The 18,923-nt window shown below is 40.9% G+C and overlaps 2 protein-coding genes across 4 annotated transcripts in view; one reads left to right on the forward strand and one right to left on the reverse strand.

The window, feature by feature from the left end:
• MFSD8 (major facilitator superfamily domain containing 8) overlaps positions 1-17,271 on the reverse strand; it is a 35,717-nt gene extending 18,446 nt beyond the window's left edge. The window contains exons 1-10 of one of the 2 annotated variants that reach the window (XM_089672191.1): positions 16,835-17,271; positions 15,729-15,861; positions 11,693-11,778; positions 10,067-10,110; positions 9,357-9,597; positions 8,781-8,894; positions 8,549-8,693; positions 6,787-6,845; positions 4,012-4,117; positions 857-991 (exon numbers count right to left, since the gene is read on the reverse strand). In XM_089672191.1, the coding sequence (XP_089528317.1) occupies positions 857-991; positions 4,012-4,117; positions 6,787-6,845; positions 8,549-8,693; positions 8,781-8,894; positions 9,357-9,597; positions 10,067-10,110; positions 11,693-11,778; positions 15,729-15,793 (995 nt within the window). In that variant the 5' untranslated portion in view covers positions 15,794-15,861; positions 16,835-17,271. Of the gene's footprint in view, positions 1-856; positions 992-4,011; positions 4,118-6,786; positions 6,846-8,548; positions 8,694-8,780; positions 8,895-9,356; positions 9,598-10,066; positions 10,111-11,692; positions 11,779-15,728; positions 15,862-16,152; positions 16,335-16,834 lie in introns of those variants that run through there. The other variant, XM_089672192.1, reaches the window with a different exon arrangement.
• The window catches only part of ABHD18 (abhydrolase domain containing 18), a 51,876-nt gene continuing 50,221 nt past the window's right edge, over positions 17,269-18,923 (forward strand). Inside the window, exon 1 of one of the 2 annotated variants that reach the window (XM_089672194.1) lies at positions 17,269-17,391. Coding sequence is in view for 1 of the 2 variants with exons in the window: in XM_089672193.1 (XP_089528319.1) it covers positions 17,294-17,391 (98 nt within the window). In the remaining variant the exon portion in view is untranslated. The remainder of the gene's footprint in view (positions 17,392-18,923) is intronic. The other variant, XM_089672193.1, reaches the window with a different exon arrangement.

The following is an 18,923-nucleotide window of genomic DNA, read 5'->3' on the forward strand; positions in this document are numbered from 1 at the left end:
AAAAAATTTTTTTCCTACACAATGCTGGTACCACTTCTAACCGGTCTCACATATTATGTATATTCTTTCTCACTGGTCCTGGAGTCATTCCCGCCACCTTCCTCCCCCCCTCCACTCTTCCTTGGTCCCCCTCGGCCTCTCCCCAACCCCTTAAGTATCTCTGGAGAGTCTCTAACCCCAATGAACGAACTCTCTTTAGCACATCGTTACCTTTTCCTAAAATAATCTCTGTATGCCTAGAGTCACAAGCTTTTTGTTTGACGTTTTCTCTCCCTATTTGTTTAAAGACATGTCTGCTGTGTACATTTTTCTCTGTATTTCACAGCCTGTACAATGTCTAATGCCAATTGTCTATGCCTTCCCCCCTATGTTTCAAAATTAATAAAATGTTTGAACAAGAAAATTTTTGGTCTTTTTTTGTTTATAGCGTGAAAAATAAAAAGCGCACAGGTGATCAAATACCACCGAAAGAAAGCTCTATTTGTGTGTAAAAAAGGACTTAAAGTTCGTTTGGGTGCAGGATTGCATGACCGCACAATTATCAGTTAAATTAGTGCAGCGCCGAGTAGCAAAAAGAGGCCTGGTCAGGAAGGGGGGTAAATCCTCAGGAGGGCAAGTGGTTAACTATGAGTATGAAACAACTAGCATTTGTTCGAAAACCTGTATCCCTTTTCAACAATGGCATCCAGTATGCTGAAAATTAAATACTTGAATTTACTGACATTATTTTATAAACAACAGTCATCTGAAATGATAAAACAGTCTATAGCCTGAAGAAACAACTGTAAATCATGATATTAACATACATTTTAAGAAGAGTAATTATTTAAATGATTGTATTATTTAAGAAACTTACTTTTTAGAAAGCAATTTAACTGTAATGAATACAAATACTGATTCCACACCAATAGCAGCCAAGATAATTCCATTATAAAACACTGCCTGTGTTCTTCTCCATGCATACATGTCCATTGTTAGTGGAGTTGCAATTCTGGAGAAACAGAAGTGGCAAGAAAGTCTTACATTTAAAACAAATAATATACATACAGGTATATTACATGAAACACACAAAAGTACTCTATCTATATTTTATAGTCAGGGTACTGGAATGACATGGATAGGATGCTCTCCCCAGTTCCCCAATTCGAACATTGTCCCCAGTGTCAATTTCCAAGTTTGTAAGTTTAGAGAAATCCTGTGAATCTCACAGGATGAAAACTGAAGGGGTAATTTATATTGGGGAACAGATATTACTATCTAAACTCTTTCATACCCCTCAGGGTTGCACTATACTGTGGCTGCATTTTGCAGCCCATTCATAAAATGCAGTATGGGGTATGGAGCCTGTGGTGTCCCATGAAGTTCTTGCTGCTTAGCACAAATCACATGACCCAGACTTTCCCTGTTTTTTTTCCTCTAATTTTTATTGCCCTCCACTAGCTTCAGAGTCCCAAAGCCAGGTGAGAGCAATGCACATTTGTACAGACACTGCTGTTTATTTCAAAGCACTTGTATTGCCATGGTAAGGTTATACCACTTACATTATAAATAGATCTGCAAGAAGTCAGTGCATTCTTTCTTCATAGAGATACGTCCTTTCAGAGCACCCTCTCAGATTTCCCCCTTATTGGTATTAAATGCTTGCCCCCTCCTATAAAGTATTGGCCAGGCCTAGGCAAACAATCAGTAAGCCAGGGCCTGAAATATGTGTAAAGAGCAACTTTAAGAAAATTGCTTTTAGCTTCAGACACTTTAGCTGGCTGAAGGCTGCTAAAAGGGGTTATTGCTAATGGTAAGGTACTAGCTGGCAGCTTTAAGCAACAATTAGACATATTCTCCATTTTTCTTCTTGTTCTTAAAGTTAAACCCTCATGTATATTTTGATGTTTTCTTACCTTTAAAGAATATGCTCCTCTGTCCAAACAAAAAATAGTGGCAACAAAACTCTTTTTTGCAGCGACATGCCTCAGCCTCTTCACATCTATTTTATAAGACCAGTGGCCATAGTGGCCCTCTATCCCTCCAGTCACGTCACTTTCCCAATGCAGTAGTCAGTAAGCAGTGATGACATTATGCTCCCTCTCACTGTAAAGAGCGAACTTGGAAGTCTCAGACTCCTGGTCTGAACCACCCACTGTAACAGCCCGATTTTGGTTGTTAGGCCAAGAGACTCCTGATCTGCCCTACCTCCAATAATCTCACACTGTAACTGACAGGCCTACATGTAATGAAGACAATGTGGGAAAGCAATGAAAATGATGTGGGCAAGCACACAATCCCGTTCACTGGCTATGTTTATATGTGCCCTGTACCAGCCCACAATCCTGCCCACCTAAAAATGGCCATTCACTACAATTCCCATAGTATTATGAAAATTGTACTTTTTCACAGTGCTGCAGTAATTTGTATTGCTGCATTATGCCTACTCCAAGTGCCTGGCCACACTGGAAACATAGTGTATTACTACTTGTTATTAGCCAGAAAACCCTTCTCTCTAAGATTTAATTTCACTGTTACTAAGGACTACCCATTTCAGACTTCTGAGCTACAGCTCACCTACCTACCTGCCCCTTATGCAAGAAGAGCATGCTTAATAGCCACTGATGTGGTCCCAATAAACAATACAACAAAATAGGGCTTAGCCCAGATGTAAGGCCCTTTTAACAAGGTGAAACGGAATCAGAGAGACACAAAAACAAGGTATCCCTCTGTAATCAGGATAATAGAAGGCAGCTTGCCTGTCTGATCTTAGACAAAACTGTTACTAAAAATGGCTAATAGGTTAACTTTAAGTAAGAAAAGCAAATTCTCTGAAAATGTGCATTTTAATAAATGTATCACCACACCAGAGGTAAATCTGAAAACTATCATGCTAGCTGCAGAGGGAGACCTCTGTGGGACACCCTTCTTCCCGCCCCTTGTACTGCTCCCTTCTTATACCCAACAGATCCCAGCCCTTCACCTATTGCCTCTATATCTCTGTTCCTCCTTCCTTCACAGCCACCTTTCCCCAAGCACACTTTCTGCCCACCTATTTTCTTTATTTGCTCTTGTTTATTCTCCAGTTACATCATTAGTATAGGGAGGTAGGAGACTTTCCTGCTACACTTATGGATCCCTAGGACACCATGTGAGCTACAGGCCAGGCTGCCAAAAGCCTGAAGTCTTGTATCCAGCAAATATAAACAGACATCTAACCAGTGAGTTTTTGGCTTTGCTATTACACCTTTTCCTTGGCTAACCTGTATAACTTGCCCAGACAAGCCTAAGGCTTGGTTCACATATGTGCGGGTGGTGCTGCTGCAGATCCGCATGAAAATCCACCCGCACAGAGGAATACGGACCTGCGGGCAGGTACCATTACTTCTAAAGGCACGCCGCCCACATTGGAAAACGCAGCCGTAGTGGCTGGGAATGGAGGTTTCTGTGCTGACTGCGTTTTCAGAAGAAGTGCAGGGACTTCTTCCATGCGTTTCAAGGGGCACAGAAGTCCATTCAAATGAATGGGCTCTCGTGCCCGCGCAAAACGCGGCCCGCAAAGCCATGCATATGTGAACCAGGGGTTAAATAGAACCAGCTATCTGCCTATCAGTTGCTGAACCCACAAACAATGGTAGCAACAACCCAAACACCTGCTGTAAGGGATTCGCTCACCCATTAAACTGCTTGACCTTTACCAGGGAACCCTGCCTTTCCCTTAGTTGATTACATGTTAATACAGTATGTGCACATGGATCTTATTCCAGCAAACACCCTTACTGTGTAGGTGTTTCCATACGCACTCTCAGTGTTTGTGACTAACATACAGTTCGATAAAATCTTTATGGGGAAAAACTAAGGACAAAGTTTAAGCATTCACAGTGGAAAGATCCATCAGATCTTGCTATAGAAAGAAGGCTGAATTCAGCTTTGCTTTTGCTGTCAGCATGTACATGTTTCATCCACAAACACTTGCATATACAGTAATTAGTTTTTTAAATATGCTAATAACATAAAAAAAGGTATACATACGTTTCAAAAATGGCAAATACAAACAAAATTACAAAGAACAAAATATTTGATGAGACAACTGCCACTTGGTCAACAGCCTCTTCACTCTCTGCCTGTGAATTCAGCTCTGAAAACAAACAAACAAAAACAAACAATAAACTCACTCCAGACATTAGTTAATCTAGTGAAAGAAACTGAACAAGGCATAGTGAGGGAAAAGTGTTTAATAGTGGAAAGGACTAAACATATATGTGAAAAATTAACCGAGAAAATACTTCTATGGCTTAATCACTTGGCCTCTGGAAGGTTTTACCACATTCATAACCAGGGCATATTTTTTGCTATTCAGCACTGTGCTACTTTAACTGGTAATTGCTTGGTGATGCACCACTCTACCCAGATTAAATTGACAAAACTTTTTTCATATAAATAGAGCTTTCTTTTGGTGGTATTTAATCACCAGTTTATTTTAGCTATATATACACACACAAACAAAAATTACAGAAAATAAAAAAAAAAGGCACCACGTTTTTCTTAAGTTTTGGGGAGGGGGGAGAGAGAGGGGAAGAGAGAGAGAGGGGGGGAGACAGAGAGAGAGGGGGGGGAGAGAGGGGGGAGGAGGGAGAGAGAGAGGGGGAAGGAGGGAGAGAGAGGGGGGAAGGAGGGAGAGAGAGAGGGGGAAGGAGGGAGAGAGGAAGAGGGAGAGGGGAGAGAGAGTGCGAGTGAGGGGTGGGGAGAGCGAGAGAGAGGGGAGAGGAAGAGCGAGAGAGGGGAAGGGGGAGAGAGGGGGGAGAGGAAGAGCGAGAGAGGGGAAGGGGGAGAGAGAGGGGAGGGAGAGAGAGGGAAAGAAGAGAGGGAGAGATAGAGGGGGGGGGGGAGAGTGAGAGAGCAAGAGAGGGGGGAGAGAGCGAGAGAGAGAGAGGCGGTAAAGAGAGCGAGTGAGGGGGGAAGAGAGAGCGAGAGAGATATAAAAAGTCTACACACCCCTCTAAAAGTTAAAGTGTCAGGTTTCTGTGATGTAAAAAAATGAGACAAGGAATGCCACAATAGTAAGCATTCAGTCATGAATGAAAACCACTCATTACAGTTTTGCTTACATGTTATCATGTAATCACTATGACTTTTCATAGTGATCACATGATACCGCTGTGAGAGGCCAAGTACCGAGCACTTGGGTCACAGGATCACACTGCTGCATTCCCCAGGGGACACACCAGTGCCCTTGTATGGGTATGTTGTAGTGCGTGTGGATGCCGCACCCCAGGAGTAAATGTACTAATGTAATGTGACCAAATCATGGTTAGTAGGAGGGGTCAGAAAAGCTTCCTGAAAATATTTATAGCACTCTGTCTTAGAACACCTATCAAGAGCCTTCAGCCCTAATGCATGCAGCTGGTTGGTTCTTAGGAGGAGATATTAGAATATTAAAGTGCTTAATGTGTGAATGACAGCCTGGAGGAATAGGCAGTCATAGGCAGGCTGAATTTACTTGTAGACTACCATAGGTAATGCCCATATGTTATACTGAACCTCCATGGCTAAAAACTAAAATCCAATTAATGAAATGGACCAGTCAGGGACAGTCAGGCTGGGGAGGATGATGATGGACATCCTTTTTTTACATTCTGAAACTTTTACTCATACAAACTCAAATGAAGAAAAGGGTTGAACAGCACAAGGCAACCCAGTAAGAGGCCACACTTACACAATTAAAATTTATAGTACTTGTGGAAAGTAATGCATCAATAACAAACTTTACTTTTAAATTTTTTTTAAATCGATCTGGTGTGATACTGTAACTTTTAGAAAGATTTCCCTAATAAAGCCCTGCCCTAGTTGATTATTCCGTGAAGATATTCAGTAAACCTAAACCACTTCACTATAGTCAGCCCTCATATACAGGATGCACAACTTCTGTATAAAATGAACTACGGAGTTTTGACTACAAGAACACTTGTAAGCCTAGGGGCAGACAGTAACATGCACATTTAGGACATTCCTGTATGCCTTTTTTTGCACGTTTACTAGGGTCTTCAATTGTTTATGTTATGTTTTTGTATTATTATTATACAGTATTTATATTGCGCCAACAGTTCGCTCAGCGTTGTACATTACAATGGGGGACAATACATGAGACAGTACAATAACAATACAGTGCGATACACGAGGGGTTCAAGGGCCATGCTCCTTGGAGCTTACAATCTAGGAATATATAATAAATAAATAAATAATTATTGTATAATAAAGAATGAAGAACATTCAAGAACTCAAAATTTCCTCAGTGCAGAGAAACTAAACAAAAAAAGTACAATTATACTTATTTCAGGGTCTATGTTGATGGGCTTTCATTTGCATCAGAAGTGCCTCTCTCCCCATACAGGTCAACAGGAAAACAAAAGCAGATTGATGCATGTCAGAAAGTGGTTGACTGCAGGTCAAATGGATCTGTCTCTAAATCCTGAATTATCTCAGAAACCCAATGCCTAATAACACAGGCACTTCATGATTTTACCATTCATTTAAGTGGGTCACCTTAATAGATTAAAAAAAATGCCAATCTGCAGATTGGTCGCCTAGAAATAAATCAAATTTCTTAAGTGAGACTTGTATATACAGCCCCAGTCTGAAGGGTGGCCTCTGCAAATTATCCATGCACTCTTCTCTTCAGTGAATGTCAATGTATGTGGAGATTATCCACAAAAATTAAAGCAACAGAAACATTTGTGATGGGCAGATGCAGAATTAGTAGATGGTCAATATACAGTAAGTATGTGTGAAATCTTAAAAGTACATTACCTTCAGGCTCATAGTTTATATTTCCTATGTGCCTTCCCAGGTCATCCACTCTGTGTTCTCTGCAGGAAGAAGATACTGATTTACTCCAATATTGATAAACCACAGAGCCATTGCAAAAATATATTATATAAAAATAGATAATAACCAGGCAACTAATAACAAATCATACAATATGTGCCAAGTAAAACAAAAGACAACAAAGCAAAATAACGTTACATGCCAATTTCCCTAAACAATTCCATTAATCAATGAGGGCTGCATGCTCCTTATTAGGCAGACACAAATGAGAAGAGCTTGAAACTAAGTACGGAGATGAAATCTTCCCTTTAAGTCCTCAGTAGATCGCAAGCAAATTTTAGCTGATGCCCTTTCTTTGAAAAACTGCAAAATAGCATAGTGCCTGTTATTTATCAAGCCAGAAGATTTGAAGATTAACTATTAACTGCCTATTTATCAGCTCAACATTCAATAATTACTGTACATTTGTAGAGGTGGTAAGGACTGCTTATTGCCTGTGTGAAAGTAGTAAACAAGGGCTTCCAGGAGTGTAGTCATAGAAGCCTTAACTAACATTAAAATGTTACTAAACCCACAACAGTAAAATCAGTCTGTATATGCAGTAAAGCATGCTTGCTATACTCACTGTGGAACCTAAGGGGTTAAATATCTGCATTGTGTAAAAACAATGTTTGATCCTGACTTCTCTGATCCTCCCCTTCTTCTAGTGTCTCCCTCATATCACCCGATAAGATATATTGTGTGGAGACACTGCGCATGCTCAGTTTGGTGTGTATTGCTGAAGGGGTTTTTGGTTTTTTTGGGGAGTGCATGTGATCAGCACAGGGCCAATCAGCAATGTCCAGACAGAGGTCAGGGGTTGTGCATCCGCCAAGAGCAGAAAAAAAACTCCTCCTACAAGATTTAAGCAGTGCTCAGATGAACACTGATAGATGTCACAAGACTGCTCTAACTGCTGGTGAAAAAGGTATTTAGCAATTTATATTTACTAAAATAATTGCACTTCCATGTTCTGTGTACTGTGGCAGACCAGAGTGAATGCAGGGTCCTGAGTTTAGTAACACTTTAAATGTAAACAAGGCAGAATCACATGAAAGCAGTACACAGTACACAGAGAAAGTGTCATTCATGGCATTATTCATTGTTCTTTGTGCTGCTGTCTCTGGGAATCATTCTGCACACTGGACACTTGCATCTGCTTTTACAGTTTTTCAGCCATGCTGATAAAACATGGATGAGCCTCAATTCAACTCTTCTTTGCATGGTGCCTGTTTACATGTTAAATAATTAAAGTATAACGAAAAGGCACATTTTTTTCTTAATTTTGGATAGAGTAGAGGAGGGTTAAAGCCACCTTTTTGCAATCTTTGTCTCATTAATATTTCCCTTCACTTCCTGTCCTAAAGATTCAACAGGAAATGAGAGGATATTTTTCCAAAGTGAGGGATATCATAGACAGCTACCAGGGGAACATGTGTACCCATTAAAACCTTTCTCTTCTATTTCTGTTCTGGTAGCAACTCAAACTTTTGGATTTACCCTCACTTTCATTTGCAGTAACATTGGTGGTCAGGATAATTAGAGAAAGTGAATTTTCCTAACAAGGAAACCCAGCAATAAAAAAAACATGATAGTGGTTCTAACCCCTCACCATAGGATTATTTACATTTCCCTACTAAAATAGATAGTATTAAAAAAAAAACAAACAAAACTTGAAACAGGTTTAGGAAAACAAAGTTAATACCTGAATATAATAAAGATTAGAATGATGTTCACAATGCCAAGGATTGCACCCATGAGTGATGGGGTGGTATACATGTTCAGCTGGAGATCAATAGCAGCGAAGGTTACACCCTGTTCTCCAATCAGAGTAAAGGCAGCCTGGAATGCTAGCAGAGAGAATGTCTACTAAGTTTATTTATCCCACAATAAAAGGACTGTCCACAATCCCATGTCACCTCCAATAACCTACCTACCAGGGCCCAAGATAAATCCTAGAGCTTGGAAAGCACTTATGTTTGCCATTGCACCGGTCCTTTCTGAAATGGAAGTTGCACCAGCAACATACGATCTAACAACAGCAACATTTCCTAGGATTTAAACAAAATGTAAGATGATAATAATTCTGATGGCTTTAAAAAAGGAAATAATGATAGATGGAGTTAAAGTGATACTAAATGTTTATTTTTTTTTCTTTTAAATAAATAACAGGCATGTCATACTTACCTGCTCTGTGCAAGGGTTTAGCACTGAGCAGCCCCAATCCTCCTCTTCTAGGGTCCCCCACCAGAGCTCTGGGCTCCTTGTGCATGCTTGCTCTCGATCACTGCTGCTGTCTCTGAACCAATGAGGAGGCAGAGAGCTGGGACAGCAGCCGCTCTCGTGAACATCGCTGAATTGAGATCGGGCTCCAGTAATATATATAATTCATGATCGTAAAAAAAATCTTCAGGCATTACAACCACTTTAAGAGCCTAGTTCTGTTCCCTTAGTGTATTCAACAGATCAAGCCTCTATATCACAAGGTTTTACCTATTTGCTTAGCAACACACCTGATCCAAAGCCAACCAGGGCACGTGCGGCAAGCATGTAATACTTGTTGTGACTGGAAGGAACATGTACATAAGCATAAAGACAGCTGGCTGCCACCAGTATGGAGATGGAGACAACTAGAGGTTCTCTTCTTGGCCTATGATTAGACCATACACCAAACAAGGGTGAGGCAATCATCTGACCCAAACTGTAGGACGCTATCACCCAGCCGAGGAAACTTCCATCAGCACTTGAGTCAATCTGAAAAAAATTAACAACAGTGAAGATGGATTAAACACTTTATACTGAGCTTTATATTCAGCAAGAATATCCTCCTCCCAATGTATATAACCTCACTAAACTGCACACCACTCAATAGGAAACATAGAAACTACCAGACTAGTAGTAGTCACAATACCATTATTACAATATCATTTTAGGCTGGTCTTAGGTAAAACATTATATTTTTTAGAAATAGACAGCACTAAGTCTATAAGCAATCTGTTTTATCAAATAGAAGTGATCTGTCCAGGCAGAATTTTTTTCAATTCAGCCAATTAAATGTTTCCCAATATTTTGTCCAATAAAATATTTTCAAACTAAAGATCATTTGAAACAACCAATCTGTTGTGTGTGGTTATGTGCATGGTCAGACAAGGCATAACTTACTAATCACCCCCAAAGATAATAGCAAATAGACCATTGGGCAAGTGACAAAGAAATAGCTAACCTTTTGCAGATATGGCCAAACTGAGGTCATCACAATAGAAAATCCTTAAAAAAACAAAAAACAAAACACACACATATCATGACTTAAGTAAAACCAATTTAAAGGTACACTATGTCTACAGTCACATATGAGTTTATATCCATAATATAAAAGGAATATTTTTGTTAATGGTGTCTCAAGATGTATAAGTAGTAGCATAAATACTAGGTGGATCCCTGAAGACAGAGCTATACATTAATTCTGAATTCCAGGCATTACAGTGAGGAACAGAAGTATTTGAACACCCTGCGATTTTTCAAGTTCTCCCACTTAGAAATCATGGCGGGGTCTGAAATTTTGAGCAACAACCTCCTTCCCTCAGTCAGAGCATTGAAGATGGGTCGTGGCTGGGTCTTCCAACATGACAACAACCCGAAGCACACAGCCAGGATAACCAAGGAGTGGCTCCATAAGAAGCATATCAAGGTTCTGGAGTGGCCTAGCCAGTCTCCAGACCTAAATCCAATAGAACATCTTTGGAGGGAGCTGAAACTCTGTGTTGCTCAGCGACAGCCCCGAAACCTGACAGATCTAGAGGAGATCTGTATGGAGGAGTGGGCCAAATCCCTGTTGCAGTGTGTGCAAACCTGGTCAAGAACTACAGGAAACGTTTGACCTCTGTAATTGCAAACAAAGGTTTCTGTACCAAATATTAACACTGATTTTCTCAGGTGTTCAAATACTTATGTTCAGCAGTGCAAGACAAATAAATTCTTTAAAAATCATACAATGTGATTTCCTGGATTTTTTTTTTAATTCTGTCTCTCAGAGTGGGAATGCACCTACAATGTGAATTTCAGACCCCTCCATGATTTCTAAGTGGGAGAACTTGCAAAATCGCAGGGTGTTCAAATACTTCTGTTCCTCGCTGTATATATTTTTCCATAGATTCACCCAGCTTGGACCAATGTAACTATGTATATACCATATCTGTCTGACATTTCACTTGAATAATTTGGATATAAAAGGATTTAAAAATACATTTTGCCAGCTGTATCTAAACCTGTGTTGGTCAGAAAATAAAAAAATAGCTTGGCCACAAATACCTTATAACTTTGCAGACTCATATCTTGGTTATTTTTGCTCAGTGTACAAACAAGGCCACATGGCAAAACATACTTATTCAACAAGACATATCAAATCCCTAAAACACTCTGAAATAATGTTCAGCATCATATGTCTATTAAAGCAGAACTAAAGGCAAACATACTTACCTTAGCATCAATTGTTCAACGCTAGCAAGGTACCTCGCCAGCACTAGCATCTTCTCCCCAGGTTCTTCTGGGTGTCAGTCTTCAGATGTTTTGATTGCCCAATGCAATAGTGCAGTCATCCTGATGCAAAATGAGCTGCACATGCGCAGCTCGATGAACATTCCGCAGGGGATTGCAAATAGGCAGGTAAGTGTTCTTTATTGCAGAAAAGACATTGCATGTTTCTTCCACAATAAAAAGCTTGCCTGTTCATCATTTTTTAGTTTTAACATTTAGTTCCACTTTAAACACAGCCACTCAAAATGCAGCATGACATTATGTGACAGTTACAATCCAAGGTTCAACGAGTCTTACTGGGCTAATAAATACTCACCTACACTGCTGAGAAACATGGTAAGGTACATAATCCTGATGGACCACCATCTGCTTTTGTGCTGATCTTGAGTTTCAATGACAATGCTAAAAACAACACAAAACAATTTTAATAAAACAGATGATCTTTTAGACTAGCAAATAAGCTGGAAAATCAAAGTATGTCAAGAGTTGAACTGCAACAGTTGTAACGTTCACATTAATGGCCAGTTTACACTGCTAAGCTTTAATGAACATGTCCCAACTGACTAAAACACGTGTCATAGTTTCCCATAATAAAGAAAGTGTCTGTTCCCATCTTAGTGCTGCAGTGCATTTGGAAAAATAAAACATTTTAGTTTGTTTCGGCATTTTATTGAGTTGGGGGGCCCATAGAAGACAACAAGGCACAAAACTGCTCCACCAGGTTGATGCTTGCAACTGCAAGCATCAACCCCGGTATATGATTCCAAATTGGCAACTTACGTGTCCGTTAGAAACTTAAACAGTGCTGCGTTGCCCCTTAGTAAACCAAAAAAACAACTCAGCTGTTGCATGTAATCAAGTATAAAAATAAATGAATGCCCTCCTGAGCTTCTAACCCACAGAGTGATATAAATAAAACAGAAAAATAAACTTGAACAATTCCCACAAAAAACAAAGGCTGAAAGACCAGTGCAATAAAGTAAACAAATCAGCATTACAGGTGGCTCAGAAAGAAGAGCTACTGCCAGATGCAGCAAAGGCTGCAGGTTCCACTCCCAGTCCTCATATGTTCCTAAAATGTTCTGGAGTAAATGGGTGCTGCAGTGATTACCAGCTGGATACCAGTGTCAACATGAATACAAACATATATCACCAGCAAACTATGGATTTTTAAAATAAAGTTCAAAAATGTTTGTGGCTCAGCCAGATGTTTATTGCACTGGACTTCCAACCTTCGTTTTTTCTGGGAATTGTTCAAGTTTATTTTTCAGTTTTATTTATTGATATCACTTCATGGGCTGGAGGCTAAGGAGGGCGTTTACTTTTATACTTGATTATATGCAATAGCCAAGTTGTATTTCGGTCTAAAAAGGGGTAGCGCAGCACTATTTTCTTTTCTTTGGTTTATTGTTGTGGGAACACATTTAGCCGTTTTCAGCAGCTCATCATTTATTTGAGTCAGCGCGTGAGTATTGCATCTTTAGTACATGTACGTTAGCCAGTCTGGAAATAGTTAAAGCTGAACTCCGGGATTAGCACATATTTTCATAAATACAAAAAGCATATGCATTCATACTTGAATCTTGGTGTGCTTTGTGTATTCCTTCCAAATTTGTGCAGTAATCCACTGTGAAATATTCCCGTTGTGCAGGAGATTCCTGTAATAAAGACCAACCACAGCTGCTCTCTCTCTCAATGCAGGGTGGCTGGTCTTCTGTCCACCTCCTTCTGTAGTGGATAGAACTTCTGGGCCCCTCCCACAGCTTTGCTCTCAGAACAGTGATGATATCACTGTTACTTTTACAAAGTAATATCTGGGTTTTAAAAGTCATTTGGTGCATACAATGAGCATTTACACCTATTTTTTGGCCATGGAGGAATCCAGTGCATCCAGAAAGTATTCACAGCGCTTAACTTTTGCTACATTTTGTTATGTTACAGCCTTATTCCAAAATGGATTAAATTCATTTTTTCCTCAACATTCTACAAACAATAACCCATAATGACAACATGAAAGAAGTTTGTTTTTAAATCTTTGCAATTTATTAAAAATTATTAAAAAAAAAACACATGTAAATAAATATCCACAGCCTTTGCCATGACGCTCAAAATTGAGCTCTGGTGCATCCTGTTCCCACTGATCATCCTTGAGATGATTCTACAACTTGATTGGAGTCTACCTGTGGGGAATTCAGTTGATTGGACATGATTAGGAAAGGCATAAACCTGTCTATATAAGGTCCCACAGTTAACCGTGCATGTCAGAGCACAAACCAAGCCATGAAGTCCAAGGAATTGTCCATAGACCTCCGAGACAGGATGGTATCAAGACACAGATCTGGGGAAGGGTACAGAAAATTTTCTGCAGCATTGAAGGTCCCAATGAGTGGCATCCATCATTCGTAAATGGAAGACGTTTTGAACCAACAGGAATCTTCCTAGAGTGGGCCGCCCAGCCAAAATGAGTGACTGAGGGAGAAGGGCCTTAGCCAGGGAGGTAATCAAGCACCCGATGGTCACTCTGAAAGAGCTCCAGTGTTTCTCTGTGGAGGGAGAACCTTCCAGAAGAACAACCATCTCTGCAGCACTCCATCAACCAGGCCTGTATGGTAGGGTGGCCAGATGGAAGCCACTGCTAAGTAAAAGGCAAACGGCTGCCTGTCTGGAGTTTGCCAAAAAGCACCCAAGGAACTCTCAGACCATGAGAAACAAAATTCTCTGGTCTGATGAAACAAAGATTGAACTCTTTGGCCCGAATGCCAAGCGTCATGTCTGGAGGAAACCAGGCACCGCTCACCACCTGGCCAATACCATCCCTACAGTGAAGCATGGTGGTGGAAGCATCATGCTGTGGGGATGTTTTTCAGTGGCAGGAACTGGGAGACTAGTCAGGATCGAATGAAAGATGAATGCAGCAATGTACAGACACATCCTTCATGAAAACCTGTTCCAGAGCGATCTGGACCTTAGACTAGGGCAACGGTTCATCTTTCAACAGGACAACAACCCTAAGCATGCAGCCCACATAAAAATGGAGTGGCTACGGGCCAACTCTGTGAATGTCCTGGAGTGGCCCATCCAGAGCCCAGACTTGAACCCAATTGAACATCTCTGGAGAGATCTGAAAATGGCTGTGCATCGACGCTCCCCATCCAACCTGAGCTTGAGAGGTACTGCAAAGAAGAATGGGAGAAATTGCCCAAAAATAGGTGTGCCAAGCTTGTAGCATCGTACTCAAAGCAACTTGAGGCTGTAATTGGTGCTAAAGGTGCTTCAACAAAGTATTGAGCAAAGGCTGTGAATACTTATGTAAATGTGGTTTTTTTTTCGTTTTTTATTTTGAATAAATTGCAAAGATTTCAAAACTAACTTCTTTCACGTTGTCATTATGTGGTATTGTTTGTAGAATGTTGAGGAAAAAATAATTTAGTCCAATTTGGAATAAGGCTGTAACATAACAAAATGTGGCAAAAGTTTATTCACGTACTTATATAGCACCGTCAATTTACAAAGCGCTTTACACATATATATTGTACATTGACATCAGTCCCTAACCCTAAAGGGGTGTACAATCTAAGGTCCCTAACTCACATTCATACATACACATATTAGGGCCAATTTAGACAGGATCCAATTAACCTACCAGCATGTCTTTGGAGTGTAGGAGGAAACCGGAGTACCCAGAGGAAACCCACGCAGGCACAGGGAGAACAAGCAAACTCCAGGCAGGTAGTGCCGTGGCTGGGATTCGAACCAACGACCCTAGTACTGCCAGGCAAAAGTGCTAACCATTTTTATTGTTCTGATCCCCAATGCCATCAGAGAAGGAAATGAGGACACTTCTTCCCACAACTGTAGGCGGAAAAATATCACCTGACGCTGCACTCGCACCTGAGCAAAGTGCATTCCTAAGCATTTTTTCCTGGAGTTTTATAAGATTTCAGGCATTTTACAGGCTTTCTCTAAGTGTTTTTAAACATATATCAAATTTAAGATCTTTGTTTCTTGGGTTGGACAAGGGGAGGAGAACAGTTCTATCTAGAGGGGGAGAGGAGTTTTTCAGGTGCAAAACAGATGTATCCCATGTTTACAGGTATACTAATTGAAGGCTGTGGGGTCAAAAACATCTGAATATGCTCAAAATAAAGCCCATGGACTTTTTTTAAGTGTAGGGTGAAAAGGGACAATCAGAAAGAATGGGGTTCTGTATGCTGTGCTTTTAACTTTCCCATATTCATTAAATGAAAAATAAAAAGTTTGGGCTTTAGATATACTTTACACCCTATCTGCAAGATGTCAGGTGTTACTATTTATGGTGGTCAATTCCTTTTGATGAACATTTGCTGCATTACCCTGGGTCTGATGCTGATGACTGCAGTAGCGGCGAACCCTCATCATCGTCACTCATTGAAGCCATGATGTATGTCAGTAGTCACACGTCTTCACAACATACATATCAGAAGACGGGGGCAGAAGTCTGGACTCCTAAGGTGACAAAACCATACCTCAGTTAGTAATAAGATACGAGCACAAACATAGCTAAACAGGTCACTTCTTCCTATTGGGTATAGGTAAGATGCTCACTGACAGATCGTACAACAAATACGATGATGACACGCTACAAAAAACACATTTTCTAACATGCGCAAATAGAAACATAAGCATGAAGGACTTTAAAGGTGCATAAATACCCTCAGCATGAAAACAACTTTGACACACTATATATATATAAAAATATACGTTTTTATTACACATAATAAACTGGAACATACACACCGTCCCATAAAATCAGGTAAGAGAATGAGTCCTTCAGTATAATGAATCCCATATCACACTATCCCTATGTTAAGAGTACCAGACCATGGTCTAAATGTCACCAATATAACAAGCATAAATCAGGGATGGTGATGGTAATTTCCAACGCGTTTTGCCGAATTGGCTTCTTCAGGGGTTCAGGGAATACTGTGGATACATAAGGGATCATAACACAGTATATTCCAACACTGGTTCATTTATTTCCCATCAAAAACTAGATAACAACATACATTACCCTATTATAACTGACACAAATCTATATAAATATAATTATGATAATGTGAATTACCAATACTGACGATTGCTCGGACCAAAAGACTTGACTGAGAGAGAGAGGCGGGTACAATGGGACAGGATAAATCCCTGCATTATTTTTGAAATCGCAGCCCGGGTGCAATTTCCAGTGCAGGCAGCATGCCATTAGGGTACATGGCATCCCAACTTCTCTTCAGGGTTTTGTCTTTAGTTTTACTTTAAAAATACTAATTGAAAACTAAATCAAACATGCAGGAAATATGACTTTATTGTTCAGGAGGCAAAGCTTGGCCATGTCCTGGAACTACTAATGTTAGGTGTAAACTAGAACCTTCATTAAAGTGCCAATTCAAAATATTCAATGCAGCCAAAGGGACGGTTTTCTTACCTTCCGAAGTCAGCCCGAGCTACATTACTACCAGATTCACTAAGCTTCAATATGCGGCGCAAAGGACTGTCACCTGATCGGGTCCCACTCTTCCGCCAATTGTCGCCATATTAATTGTGGGCAAAAGTAGCTAACTCCAGGGAGAGTGGGTTTTTCATTTTCGTTGGTGTTTAATACACCTATATAAATCTAGACTGTATTATTCGAAGCTCCAGCTTTGCACTGTAATCATATAAGACTAGTGCACTTTTCCGCCATTTTGTCGTAGCCTCCGCCGCGCCTTTTCTAGATAAATTGTTATTTTGTATACAATATTTATCTGTATACGGGCTAAAAGTTATGTGACTCCCTTTGTAGTACAATAATCTGCGTCTGCTGTGGTCTGTGTTCGGGTCTGTTCCCCCTACATTCCGCTCACAGGACAGGACGCCCATTGAGAGAACCTTCGCGGGTGAGATCATGGCTCCGCCCCGTGTCTTCTCTATCCCGGGCTGTGTTCTGCACAGCAGCAGCCAAGCGGAGGCGCCTCCTGGCGGTACAGCGGTTGATGTCACCCCGTGAGTAGAGTGGTCCCCTAAGTGTACCCGGGAGAGGGGCGGGGCGTGTCCTTGCAATGGCTTCATGCATGGAGGACTAGTGGGGACATGACCTCCCTCTTCTGGATGGGCTCTTGTCAGGAAACTAGAGAGACATTAATGAGCAGTGCACATGACTGGCCTCGTTTATTGGGTGTACTTTGCTGTTGAAAACTCCACCATCTCAGCAAGGTAAGTTAGGTCCTCCAGTGTCCTGAGTGGGGACACCAATGGTTCTATAAAGTGGAACTTCACCCTAAAATGACTGAGCAACCATATAACGCATGTCCTGTGCGCCATGTTTGACCTCAGTCCGCTCTCTGCTTGTCAACTGGCATAAACTTGGGCGTCCTCCGAATACCAAATGTACGCTCTTCTTTTACACCAATGAACTGTGAGTTGGGTCGGCTCATTCCCACCCTAAACAACATGGTGGACTGCGGGGTGGGAATGACCTGGCCTTCAGCCAAAGAAAAGCGTACGTTTGTCTAGAGAAGAATTCAGAGGACGCCCAAGTTCACCTCTGTTATTCAGCAATAAGCCTTGGAAACTGCAAGCTAGGATCAGTGACACCATGCAACTTATGGTGTCACTTGGACCCCCCTCTTGATTGGCAGCATCATTGCACAAAAGATGTGCGCTCATGGACTAAGCTGCACATGTCTGTTATTAGTGTTGGGTTCAGGGAGAGCCACTGATGTCATGTGCCCTCCTCATGCTTTGTGGGCAAAAAGATGAGGGCAGACTCATGCACACTGGATGGTTTGGTAACATTAGCTGTGCAGTCACATTAAAAACATGAGTTTTTTAGTGTTTTTGCATTAGTGTTTAGTGGCATTTTCCCGCGTTTTTCCACGTGCATTTTTTTATGGTTTTTTTTTTTTTTTTCTACAAAAAAAAATTTTTTTTTGGTAAAAAAAACAGTTTGCTGTGTTTTACTGGTTTAGATCATTTTTACAGCTAAAAAAACTCCTCTAGAAACCCACTACGCCTGTTTTTTTTTTTTTTTTTTGTCCAGCCAGAAAAACGTTGATTGCAGTCTATATGTACATGGACACATAGGATAACATGCTGGGGAGTTTACTGGCTGTAGAAAAAAACATCAAAAGCCAAAACCAGCAGCTGTAAAAACGTCCAGTGTGCATGAGGACTAACCCTCGGTTCCTGTGCGGGCCGCATTTTGCATGGGCATGAGAGTCCATTGATTTGAATGGACTCCTGTGCTCGTGACACGCAGGGAAGAAGTCCCTCCACTTCTTTTGAAAACGCAGCCCGCACAGAACCTCGTTTCCCAGTATGGTTGCGTTTTCTAGTGCAGGCGGCGTGCCATTAGAACTAATGGCACCCGCCCGCGGGTCTGCATTTCTCTGTGCGGGTGGTGCGGTTGCACCCGCACAGATGTGAACCTAGGGTAAAGCTGCATTCACACTTAAGCAATTTGTAGCTCAGAGCTCCTAAAACGCTCAAACTTAAAATCAATTGTTCTCTATGGTGCCTGTTCACATTTGATCACG

The sequence above is a fragment of the Staurois parvus genome, unplaced genomic scaffold (assembly GCF_062004578.1).
Source record: "Staurois parvus isolate SC_StPar_1 unplaced genomic scaffold, SC_StPar_1.0 ptg000122l, whole genome shotgun sequence".
In the NCBI taxonomy this organism is placed as follows: Eukaryota; Metazoa; Chordata; class Amphibia; order Anura; family Ranidae; genus Staurois; species Staurois parvus.